Below are 12,279 nucleotides of genomic sequence, written 5' to 3' on the forward strand. Positions count from 1 at the left end.
CCACCCAGGCGCACCTACTGGAGTTAGTCTTAATGCCACAGGATTCTTAAGGGGCAAAAGCCTTGAGTCCAAGAGACATCTCCTTGAGGTGATAAAGGAGGAGGGGGAGTGGTTTCTTTTCTTAAGATTTTATTTGAGAATGAGGGAGCATAGGCAAGGGGCAGAGGGAGAAATCTCCAAGCAGACGCCCCGCTGAGTGCGGAGCCCAATGGCAGGACTTGATCTCAGGACCCAGAGATCATGACCTGAGCCGAAATCAGGAGTCGGACACTTAACCAGCTGAGCCGCCCAGAAGCCCCCGGAGGAGTGTAGTTTCATCTTCATTTTATCAAAGGAGAAATGAAGACAAGGAACCATGACTAGGACGAGACAGCTAGTCTAGGGCATAACTCACATCAGGGAAAGCCCCAGAAGGAAGTTGACTCAACCTTATTTGTGACATCAAGGTTTACATCATTCAGAAGTTTCTGCAGAAGTCTCTAGAGGGACCAGCTGGTTGACTTCCTGGAGTCATTTCCATTTGTTCAATCCTGAGGTGGGGGGTGGGGGAGTTGGGGATGGTGGTGAGAAAATGGTTCTTATCGTTCTATTAGGCAGATCTGAATGGAGGGAATTGAACCTAGATCATAAAGGGTTCCCAAATGCACACTGACCCCTTTCACAAAGTGCGTGGAAGGTTCGAGCAGGAAGCCAGGGCTCCAGACTGCTCGAACGAATGTTCCACCACCTTCCTCTCCATCTCCAGGTCATTGCCAGGACACTCTTGTTGACTAGTTAAGACAAGTGAAATCGGCTGGTGGGCTCTAGAATTCGCATTAGCGTGTTGGTTCCTTTTCTCAAGACGCTTAAAACAAAGGACCAGAAAGCCCAATTACCCAGTTTAAAATGAACAATGTCCCCGAGATAGGACGAGTTTATTTTTAGTATTAAAGAGATTAACAATAGTTCTTATTCTGACTTATCCATAGTCAAACTCACCTGCTCAGAAAGTTGCAGACCCCAACAGTTTCTAACAAGTCCTACTAATCATTAAGGACGGACTTACAATAAAGGTTATGTGCAGTTATGTGCACAGGAAAGATCGAAGAAGTAGAAAATGCCAAACAGAGGTATCCAGAGAGAGAGAGAAGGCTTTCTGTGAGTGAAATACTTTCTGTCTATAGTTCAGGAATAAGATGCTTCTGCTGGGCGCTGAGAAGTCAAGATGAGAAACCTTTGGTATCCCAGTGGGATGTCGGAGTTCTCTGTGGTGGCCATCTGTGGCTTGTTTAAATGCAATCAGTGGGAGAGAGAGACCTGAGGAGGCGGCAGAAATTCTCAACCTCTGCTTGATCACCAGCCGCATGGTTAAGACTGGGAACCGACAATGAACACACTCAAGGCCTGACCTTGAAGGGCAATGGGACAACTTGGAAATGAACTGCTTAGTACTCAAGTCCAGCCTGTTGTGAAAGAAGGGCCAGCTCGACTGCTTGTACAGGGCCCTTGTACTGGAGACCTGTAGAAGGCGGGGCACCAGACGTGAGGATGGTGCAGCTAGTTATGGGATTTAAAAGGTAGTAACCCACAAGGATGGAAGTGACAGCCCTCGCCACTACTCTGCAGATAATCACCATGACTCCGACTCCACCCGTAGGGCCCCAGGACTGATTAAATCCCTAGGAATTTCATGTTAGGCAGGATCGTGGGTCAGAGCTCTAAGTAGAAGCTATAGGTTCTACTCTATAAAAATCGATGCACAGTATAGATCCACGCGTCTGGGACACTTAGAGAGTGTGGCAGAACACATGGTCTTCGAAGATCTGCTTCTCTGTTGCTGGGAAGCTCTTGTCACAGATTGGACAACTGAGACACAGGGTCTGCATGCGCTGCTGTTCCAAGGTGTGATCGAAAATGTCATCAGCGAAGTCTGACTTGCAGGTGGGGCATCTCTTGATGGCGAGCTGGGAGGAAGAGCAAAGGCGTGAGGACAGGTGTAAGCTCTCTGCGGCCCAGGTCATGTCTCATATCTGTTTACATCCTCAGCAAGGGGCGTACCACTTGGCACATGGCAGGTGCTCAAGAAGTAGAGGGTGAATGAATGAAGTCACATTGGGAGACACTCACTGAGGCTTTCTCTACCCCAGGAGTGAAAGGACCTACAACTTGTTACAGCGTTCAAAGAGCCTCCAGCCCAGAGGGGACAGCGGACACACCTTGCTGGACTGCCTGCCTAGTTCACATCTGCGCCCTAGTTCTGGTGTCAACCTCAGCTCACAGGCGGAGGTCACAGGAGCAGAAAGCTGAGGGGCGAACTGGGCTTTCTTCTCCCCACCTCAACGGGCTCCCTCAGCTGAGGTTTGACCCAGCTGATCCAGGGGACTTCTGGAGTATCAAAATGAACCAGTCTCCCTATGGTTCTTCCATGAACTGGAGCAGGAAGGGGCACTTTTCAAGGATCTGATGTGGGCAGTCTCCGGATTCGCATACTTACCAGGCCTGGGGCCGAACTTTCCTGGATACCTGAGGATCATAAAAAAGGTTTCATTCAATGAGAGAAATACCATCCCTGGATTCTCCAGCTGTGATCTGTTAGCTGGTTTCTGTAACCCCCTTCGTTTCCCTTTCTCCCCACTGCCTCTGACTCTTTCTCTCTCCTGTGTACCATTAACTGCTGATAGAGGGGATCTAGGTCAATGCTGAAGGGAAAAGAGGAAAAAATAATGAAATGAGACTTTTGATAGCCATGTGTATGCTACAGAATCAGGAAAAACAAAAAACAAAAAACAAAAAAACCTAAACCCAACCTCTTCTCAGTATGGGCAAAATGAGATTTAAATAAAAAGTCACAATTTAATAAGAATAAGAAAACAATCTGAGAATAGATTTTAGGACTGAAGCCACATAAACTGGTATTTTAAATGAAAATGCTTAAAAATATTCTTCTTCTTTTTTTTTTTAATATTTTATTTATTTATTTGACAGTGAGAGATCACAAGTAGGCAGAGAGAGAGGAAGGGAAGCAGGCTACCGGCTGAGCAGAGAGCCCGATGTGGGGCTTGATCCCAGGACCCTGAGATCATGACCCGAACCGAAGGCAGCGGCTTAACCCACTGAGCCACCCAGGCGCCCCAGAAAAATGCTTAAAAATATTTTTAAAGAGAAAATAAATGTATACTCCTGCCTGCTGTAAAGATTTGACTGTGACTCCAAGGAGAACATGACTGCTTTAAACTGTCCAAGAAAAGGACACGAGGTCTTCTACCACTTTTGGAGACAAAAGAGGGAAAGTTCCCTGTTCCCTTGTCCCTGGCAAGAACAATCTGACCCTCCATCCTTGAGTGATAAGACTAGTTTTCATCCCCATTTCCTGTCCTCTAAACCACCCCGGGCTCTCTGTGGGGCACATTCCTGCTACCCTGGGTCAGGCCATTGAGAGGTTGCCCTAACTGCCCATTCCTGGGCGGCATACCCCACCTCTTACGCTTCCATTTCCAAACCTTAATTAGCTTCCTCAGCTTTGTATGTGTATATCTTCTACATAGACACATTTCTCTGATTTATATATTTGGAATATAGCCACGGGACTCAATTTGTGTCTGCTGCCTCTAGGCGAATGATCTGATTTGCGTCTTCTAGATTCAGATTTATTTCTCAATTAACACTTCTCGCCTGGCAATCTTTCTATTGGGTCCTCGGCTTCTGCCCAGCAAGTCTTAACAATGAGACTGGTCTTAATTAGCATCTCAGACCACAAAAAAGAAAAAAAAAAATTAGTGGGGGAAAGGGATGCAGGCAAGGGCCTTCTAGCTCCAACGGCAGTTGTCTTACCAGAATATGGGTTTCCATAGACAAGTCCTGGGTTTTGTCCAGCACCTCCTTGATCCGAAGTAGGCGCTTGATAGGGCAGAGAGTCAAAATCCAGACCCATGTAACTCAGCAATCTGCTGTTCTCCCTCTTCAAAAGCTAGGGAGAGAATGTTTAGAGACACACGTTGGAAGACAACAACAAAGGAGGGCCACAAGCAACTGGCTAGGGGATGCCCGTTACGGGTACTTCTCCATGAACAGTGTGGCGCTGGAGAATCCCAGGAACCGACAAGTCGTAATTCTAAAGGGGAAGTAGCAGCCTCCGCAATCGGAAGATCTGAGCTCTTTACACTTGAATTTAAGTGTCTACTGAATTTTTTTTCAATTAATTGCAAAAAAGAATTTTAAGTCTCTAAATACATACCAACCAAGATAGGGTACAAACGCTGTGTGCACAGATGAGGGGGGCGGGACCTATATTAAGGTCGAAGCTGCTGCACATTACTGAGAGCAAAATGCTTCTTTTAGTCTCTTTCCTAGGATAACTGTCTTACACAATGGAATATTCATCAGATACAATTTTCCCTTCTTCGTGTTTTATCCTTTCAAAGGGATATACCAACAGAGAGAGTGAAAGGAGGAAGGGGGGATGAGAGAATGAGACGCAATAAGCTACATGGAGGACAGACTGCGCTTTAAAAGTTCTTAGGAAAAAAGTAAACTCCCTCTTCACATCTTTATTAAGAGGGCTTTCCTACAGCTCTTAACAGAGCTTTCAAGTATCGGCTCTTTTCCTCCCTGTTGCCAATTGTGTGTGTCCTCTTCCCTCCCTCCCACCGCCCCATCAGACTATTCCAGAAAACAGAGATGTCTTTTTTTCTTTTTAAAGATTTTATTTGACAGATACAGATCACAAGTAGGCAGAGAGGCAGGTAGAGAGAGAGAGAGAAGAGGAAGCAGGCTCCCTGCTGAGCAGAGAGCCCAATGTGGGGCTCGATCCCAGGATTCTGAGATCATGACCTGAGCCGAAGGCAGAGGCTTTAACCCTCTGAGCCACCCAGGTGCCCGAAAATAGAGATTTCAAAGTCAAGCTCTGTTTATCTGAATCAAGAGGATGAAGATGACGGAAAGAGACTCCTAAGGCCCCTATAATGCTGAAAGGCATTGGTATAAATGACATAATCAAAGCTAGAGATGACCACTTGGAGGCACAGCCCTGAAGGCTTAGAGAGAGGGGCGAGCTGGAGAACTGTGGCAGGTGTAGATCTAGGAGCATAAGCCAGAGGGCTGGGACACGTGACTTTGATGCAAGGGCAGGAAAGTGCCTTTAAGTACTGTTTTTTTTTTTTTTTTTTTAAGTTTTTATTTATTGTTTTTAATAATCTCTATACCTAATATGGGGCTTGAACTCACAACCCCGAGATCAAGAGTCACACGCTTCTCCAACTGAGCCAGCCAGGCGCCCCAAGGTGCAGCTTCTTTATTTGCTGCCATCATCCTCAATCAGCCAAGAATAGCCTGTGTCTAACCCACAGCAGAAGATAAATACTGCCTGGATGAATGAATGAATGAATGAATGAAGGGATGTATGAATGAGTGAGGGAACGAACGTAGAGCATTTTATTAGGAGCCGGCCACGGGTCCAGGGCAGGTAGAGGCCGTCACTACTGCCCTGGTCTGGAAGCAGAAGAAAAGGAAAAAGTCACGCTGAAGGAAAGGGGTCCCTCAGCTAGCCTAGAAATGACGTCGGATATTCTCCTGCAAAGACAATACTTACTACAGGCGGGGAGTTAAGAGCAAAATGAATTAAGATAGATCTTCCGTCAAGGTGTTCCTTTCAAGCTGACTACTGCCAGGACAAACAAGTTTCAGTTACAGAACCAAGAGAGGGTTCGTGGTAGATGAGGACTAGATTAAATTTACTCATAGGAGCAATGGTTTCACCCACAGTCCCAGAAAGGGCTCTTTTACTTAACTTGTTAATCACCACATCTCTGGGTCACCCTCCTCCTGCTCCTTAAAACCTTGGGGTTTCTAGGGCCATCTGGGTGGCTCAGTGAGTTAGGCAGCCGACTCTTTTTTTTTTTTTATAACTTTTTTTTAAAGATTTTATTTATTCATTTGACAGAGATCACAAGTAGGCAGAGAGGCAGGCAGAGAGAGAGAGAGGAGGAAGCAGGCTCCCCGCGGAGCAGAGAACCCGATGCGGGACTCGATCCCAGGACCCTGAGATCATGACCTGAGCCGAAGGCAGCGGCTTAACCCACTGAGCCACCCAGGCGCCCGGCAGCCGACTCTTGATTTCAGCTCAGGTCATGATCTCAGGGTCGTGAGAAAGAGCCCTGCACTGGGCTCCGTGCTCAGCGTGCAGTCTGCTTAAGATTCTCTCTCTCCCTCTCCCTCTGCTCCTCCCCACCACACGCTCGCTTGCTCTCAAATAAATCAATCAATCTTTAGGGGCACCTGGGTGGCTCAGTGGGTTAAAGCCTCTGCCTTTGGCTCAGGTCATGATCCCAGGGTCCTGGGATCGAGCCCCACATTGGGCTCTCTGCTCCGTGGAGAGCCTGCTTCCTCCTCTCTCTTCCTGCCTGCCTCTCTGCCTACTTGTGATCTGTCAAAAAACTAAATAAAATCTTTAAAAAAAAAAAAATCTTTAAACAGAACAAAACACCTTGGACTTTCTACCCTGTTGTACACACTCACGTCGTTTTCTCTTTCCAATCTCTCCTTCTCTCTCTGTAGAACATTACATACGATCTTGTTCTCATTCAGTGTTTCTGACAGGCCCGAGTTCTCATCCTGTCAATAACAAAAACCAGTTAGGATTAGGCTCACATACTATAATCTGGATCCAGGGTGGGGTACCACAAGGGGCCTGTGGAGGGTCTGGTTTCCCCCGCGGTGGGACTGAGGTGGGGAGAAGGCAGCTCGGGGGGAGGGGCAGAGGGCTTAAGGTGGAGGTGATGCCGTGGTTTAACAAAATGCCTGAAGGCCTGGCTCGGCATCAGAGATGCTGATGTCTTTTGGTTAAGCTGGTAGTGAAAGTGACCAAAGAGGGGAAAAGTCATACAGACAGACTTGGGAAAAGCCCCAAGACTGACTTATCAGAATTAGGGCTAACTGGAGTCCTATTTAACGGCACCCAACCATGGAAACAAGAATCTTGGTCTGGAATAAACACCTCACTCAATGTAGTGTGAGGGACTTAAGTTGATGGGACGTCCTCCCAGTGAGCACAGGCATCTGGACTCAAGGAACACTGAGGAACAAGGAACCTTGGAAGGCGCTTATCCAAGGCTACAAGGACCCTGGACTGAGGTCTTGGGCGTCCCGCTGTGACAGGTGGACCTAACTTCATAAACCCCACACTTGGCAGGCATGCGTCCGTGCTTCCCATCTCCTACCTACAGACAGACACGTGCACATACCTCACAGACACACTTAAGCTAATCCTACTAGTTGTGGTGTTTTTTTTTTTTTCCAAGATTTTTTATTTGAACGCTGGTGCCCAAACTGCTGTGCGCTTCTAGCCGACCCTGAGGTAGGAATGCGAGAGGGGCTACCCGATGACAGAGCTGACTGCAGGCTCCCGGCTCCCCATCCCCATGGGCTCTTGCTGGCTCTTCGGGTCCTGCTTCACTTCCTCAAAAGGCAGAAATAAGAAAGGGCTATCTGAGTCTGCACAGAAACCTGCTCAATGGTTACCACCACCTTCCCTGAGACCCATGGCTAGACAGGGGCCTCTACTTCCAGGGACCCCCAGATTGGTCTCTGGCCGCACACTCCATCCCTCCTCTTTTTAACAGGAAGAGAAGTGTTTCTCCTCAACGAGGGTGGGCAGTCCTCCGGGCTTTGGTCTAGGAACCGCAGACCTTCACACCCCTGGCTTCCTGGGCCCCCTGAGCTCTGGCACCTACCAGTTGCGCAGCCGCCCTGAGTTGCCTGATCTGCCTGTGGAGTCGTTGACACTCTTTGTACTTCTCTAAGAAACAGGCTTTCCCGGCCTCTACCTTTGCCTTTAGGCGCTCCACCTCTTGTACTAACTGCTCCTCCACTGCTGTTTTCTTGCTCCTAGGCGCCTAAAGCACAAGATACACAGTCCTCACAGTTAGGGGTGCTCTGGCTAGGTGAGGAATAAAGAATCGAGCCCCTGGGTCTTGAAAAATAGGCCACAGAAACCCAGGAAACCCCTACCTGCCACAAGGAGGTTCAAACCTTCGAAGGGCGGCAGCTTATGTGAAATAGTGATTTCTTGCTACAGCAGAGGCCACGAGCTGCGGTGTGCTGGTGGGGGCCAGGCCTGTGACGTTGCTGAGAGGCGGACGTGAAGGCCATGAGGGCCGGTAGAGGCAGTGGGGGAGGGGAGAACATGGGGCCCGTCTAGAGGGAGCCGCAGCCACCCAGGCTGGGCATTGCTGCTGTGTGGAAATGGGGGCTCTGGGCTGCCAGAGCCCCCCAAGTTTTCAAGAAGCTAGAAATACACATTTTTTTAAAATGGGAAGTGTTCCCATTTTTAGTTGTTGGCAACCAATTCGATTTTTGAAAAACACCAGCTAGGCTAAATAACACGTTTCTCGGGGCCAAACTCAACCTGTGAGCAGCTGCTTTTCTAACTTTGTTCTCCTCTTTTTCATGCGACGGTATCTAGTAGCTTACATATGGGAGGGACGCCTCTAGCTGACTGAGTAATGGCCAAGGGAGTGAATGATATGACTTATCCCAACAGCTGGATATCCTCCAGACAGCAGGGTTTCTCATACCCTTGCGAAATTCAGAAAATGGGGCTTCCTGGCACCTGTCATCACCACGAGGCCTCTTTTCCAACAAGCTATTCTAGAAATTTATCAATTAGGCTTTCACTACTACATTACTATAGCTCGGAAGAATTTAGAATGATAATTGCTAATATTATATTAATCGTAACAAAAATTTTGATTGCTGTAATATTTCCTAACCGTAGAGCTTGACTTTATCATTATTCATTTGTCTGCCCCCATGATAAGAAAGGATTAGGGGGTGACTGTGGGTGATTCCTGGCTCAAGGCTCTACTGGACAACCTGTCACGAAGTACTTTCAATCTCCCTCCGCCATTCATCACACAGTAGGAACGGCCACCTCTCCTTCAACGTTTTGCAAATGACAAATTCTCTGTCCTTCTGGGACGATGTCCAGGGGTAAACGCTATTCTCCTCTGTCTTTTTTATCCTTTCTGCCACCTGAAAATAGACCCATCCCTTCCTTCCCGCAGGCTCCCTCCCACAAAGCCATCCAAAGACAGACGTGCCGTTAACTGCTGCTGTTTCTTCTTGGCAGCTGCTTCTTCCTGCTTCATCTCCTCTACGGTCTGCTCCAGCTTCTTCTGGTGCTCCCTCTGCACAAAAACAGATGTCAGGACCACTGCTGGGCCAGCACAGGCACGCGCACGTGAGCTAATGAGCGAGCAGCCGGCAGAGAGAGAGGCAAGTTTCTTCCTAGGTTTCTGAGAAGAGCCATGAGCTCCCTCATCTCAGACGGCTTCCTCTGAGACCTTTCCCACAGCCACCAATGGTCGGCGAATGTGACACAGTAAACAAAGAACCATGTACGTGTTTTCTCGTGAATGCCTAAAAACGTTGGTTCCGTTTGTGACTCTACCTGTTGAGCCAAAGTGAGGAGGAGCTGGCTATTCTCCTTCCTCAGATGTTCCAACTGCTCTGTCTTATCTTGATCTCCCTGCACGAGCTTCTCCATTTCTCTCTCTTGGGTTGACAGCTGGGCCTAAAGCAAAAACAGCGAATATAATCAAGATATAAAAGGAAGAAAACTGAACACTAACAATGCTGTTTAATGTACACTCACACAAAGAAATGCGTACTCCTTGGCAACGCCTGACTGCCAAATATCCCTAGAACGCCCACTTTTCAGCTCTCCCTCACACCCTGCGCCTAAGACTCAAATGAGGAAAAGTCAACACACCCCTCTTTAAGGCACAGCTTCCTAAAACCAATAGTGATTCAGCTGGTATCTGCTTTACATTCCAGCTTTTTTTTTTTTTTTTTTCATTCTAGGCTTTTGAGAAAGACTTTCAAGAGATTTTGTAGCTAAAAGAAAAAAAGTTAAGAAAAGCAGTGGTAGAGGTGACAGTGCTCCATCTTAAGAATTCATGATAAATATAAACTGAACGAATTATTCAGTTCTTGAGGGCCGGGACTTTAAGAGTAACGGTATGTGTGTGGGGGGAGGGGGGGTCCAGAACAGAAAACTCCGTGAACCTGCAGACTAGCGCTTTGACCGTTGGGCACCCCCACAGTGGAACTCACGGGGCAGCACGGGCAGAGTAAGATGATACACTTTGGCAAAGGCTTGGCGTTACCCACCTGGAGCTGATCCACTCGGACTGCCATCTTCTCATTTTCTGAGGACATCTTCTGGTTTTGTTCTTTCAGTCTGTGGAGGAGAAGAGGACTGCGTGAAGGATAGGCTGATTCTGGGTCAGATCCCCTGGGCCTTCAATGAGTGAAGGCTGCCTTGGCCCTAAGGCTGTGGAATTAGTTTAAAATCCTTTCTTTTTGGGGCACCGGGGTGGCTCAGTGGGTTAAAGCCTCTGCCTTCGGCTCCGGTCATGATCTCAGGGTCCCAGGATGGAGCCCCGGGTTGGCCTCTCTGCTCGGCAGGGAGCCTGCTTCCCCATTCTCTCTACCTGCCTCTCTGCCTACTTGTGATCTGTCAAATAAATAAAATAAAATCTTTAAAAATAAAACAAAACACCAGCTTTAAAAAAAAAAAATCCATTCTTCTTCAGTCCTTTCTCAGCTTCCTGACCTCAAGCCCCATGTACTGGACATTTCACATTAATACCTGAATTCAGGTTACTTCACCTTACTGTTCGGATACTAATGCTCCAACCTAGAATTGCACCTATCACTGCCGTAACAGGAAGACTGTCTAACGAGCTCCGGAGATCTCATCTGTGACACCTGGGAACACAGCAGATCCCCCCCTCTGGGAATCACTCACTGGAGCAGCTCGGTCTCCCAGTGGTCCTTCTGCACCTTCAGCTGCTGTTCCAGTTCCTTATTGGTGCCCTTCAGAGTTTCCAGCTCCTCCTGCAGATTGAGACACCAAAGGAACAGACCATTTCTAAGACACTTTTTAGTACCGAGGCCAGCTGACAAGTATTTATTGAGCATTTACTATATGTCAGGCCCTTATTCAATGTCATGACACAACGGTGAATGAAATATCCAAGGAAAGTTGTTTCCATATTAAACTGTTCTTAATCTATTTTCTCCACGCAATGCAGTCACCTTAATTTCTCTTCCACTGGAGCTTGTATCTGTCCATTAACTCATTAAACAAATATTTAAGGAGTGCATATGAGGCACTGTTCCTGCACTACAGACACAGCAGCAAATGAAATAAAGTGGGTTTTCTCTTGGAAAGGTGCTGGCCAAGAAATTCACGGATGCTGCATATGTAATTCAAGTTTAGGAGCCACATTTTAAAAAGCAAAGAGGGTTGCCTGGGTGGCTCAGTGGGTAAGCCTCTGGCTTCAGCTCAGCTCATGGTCTCAGGGTCCTGGGATCGAACCCCGCATCGGGCTCTCTGCTCAGCAGGGAGCCTACTTCCCCCTCTCTCTCTGCCTGCTTCTCTGCCTACTTGTGATCTCTCTCTGTTAAATAAATAAAATCTTAAAAAAAAAATAAATATATGAAAATAAAAAGCAACAAGAAACAGCTATGCTTAATTTTACTAATAGTACTTTTAACCCAATATATCTAAAATATTGTTTCAATATGTAAATAAGAGGGAAATACTTTAACTTTTTTTCATAATATGTCTTTAAAATCCGATATACCCTTTATGCTTATGGTGCATCACAAAACGCCATGTTTCAAGTGTTGGGAGAGCCACAGGCAGCTAGCGGCCCTGGCACTAGGGCTACACATTTGCTTTTTTACCCCCAACTCCATTCTGCACCAAAGCCAGCCTCGTGCATCAATAACAACTCCCTGCTTTTAGCGCCAAGATTTAGACATTTATCATCCTTTTAAAAAATAATTTAAAAAATTGTAGGAATATGCACATAAAATTTCCCACCTTCATCAACTTTAAGCTCCTAGTTCAGCGGCATTAAGCACATGCACACTGTTGTATGACCGGCCCTATAACCACCCACAGAACTATTTTCATGTGTACAGTCAAAGCTCTGTCCTGTGAAAACACTGACTCCCTGTTCTCCCCACCCACCCGTCTCCCGGCAACTACTACTCTACTTCCTGTGTCTGCGAAGCTGGCTACTCCAGGTACCTCCTGAGTGGGATCACATGCTATCCATTTAGTAGCATGTGTCAGAACTTCTTTCCTTTTTAAAGCTGAATAACACTCCATTGTTATCTACATGCTAAACAACGTGTATCCTTCTATCCGTCACTGGACACCTGCCTCCTCCCTTTAGCTGTTGGGAAAGATGGTGTTATGAACATGCGTGTACTAGTCTCTCAGAAAAC

At 47.1% G+C, this 12,279-nt stretch overlaps 1 protein-coding gene across 2 annotated transcripts in view; it reads right to left on the bottom strand.

The window, feature by feature from the left end:
• Positions 1–871: 871 nt before the first annotated feature.
• CALCOCO2 (calcium binding and coiled-coil domain 2) overlaps positions 872–12,279 on the bottom strand; it is a 39,286-nt gene continuing 27,878 nt past the window's right edge. Inside the window, exons 6-13 of one of the 2 annotated variants that reach the window (XM_032320401.1) lie at positions 10,787–10,875; positions 10,147–10,216; positions 9,425–9,547; positions 9,075–9,161; positions 6,493–6,588; positions 3,811–3,946; positions 2,474–2,502; positions 872–1,943 (exon numbers count right to left, since the gene is read on the bottom strand). In XM_032320401.1, coding sequence (XP_032176292.1) covers positions 1,767–1,943; positions 2,474–2,502; positions 3,811–3,946; positions 6,493–6,588; positions 9,075–9,161; positions 9,425–9,547; positions 10,147–10,216; positions 10,787–10,875 — 807 coding nt within the window. In that variant the 3' untranslated portion in view covers positions 872–1,766. Of the gene's footprint in view, positions 1,944–2,473; positions 2,503–3,810; positions 3,947–6,492; positions 6,589–7,352; positions 7,433–7,706; positions 7,869–9,074; positions 9,162–9,424; positions 9,548–10,146; positions 10,217–10,786; positions 10,876–12,279 lie in introns of those variants that run through there. The other variant, XM_032320402.1, reaches the window with a different exon arrangement.

The sequence above is a fragment of the Mustela erminea genome, chromosome 18 (assembly GCF_009829155.1).
Source record: "Mustela erminea isolate mMusErm1 chromosome 18, mMusErm1.Pri, whole genome shotgun sequence".
NCBI classification, from domain to species: Eukaryota; Metazoa; Chordata; class Mammalia; order Carnivora; family Mustelidae; genus Mustela; species Mustela erminea.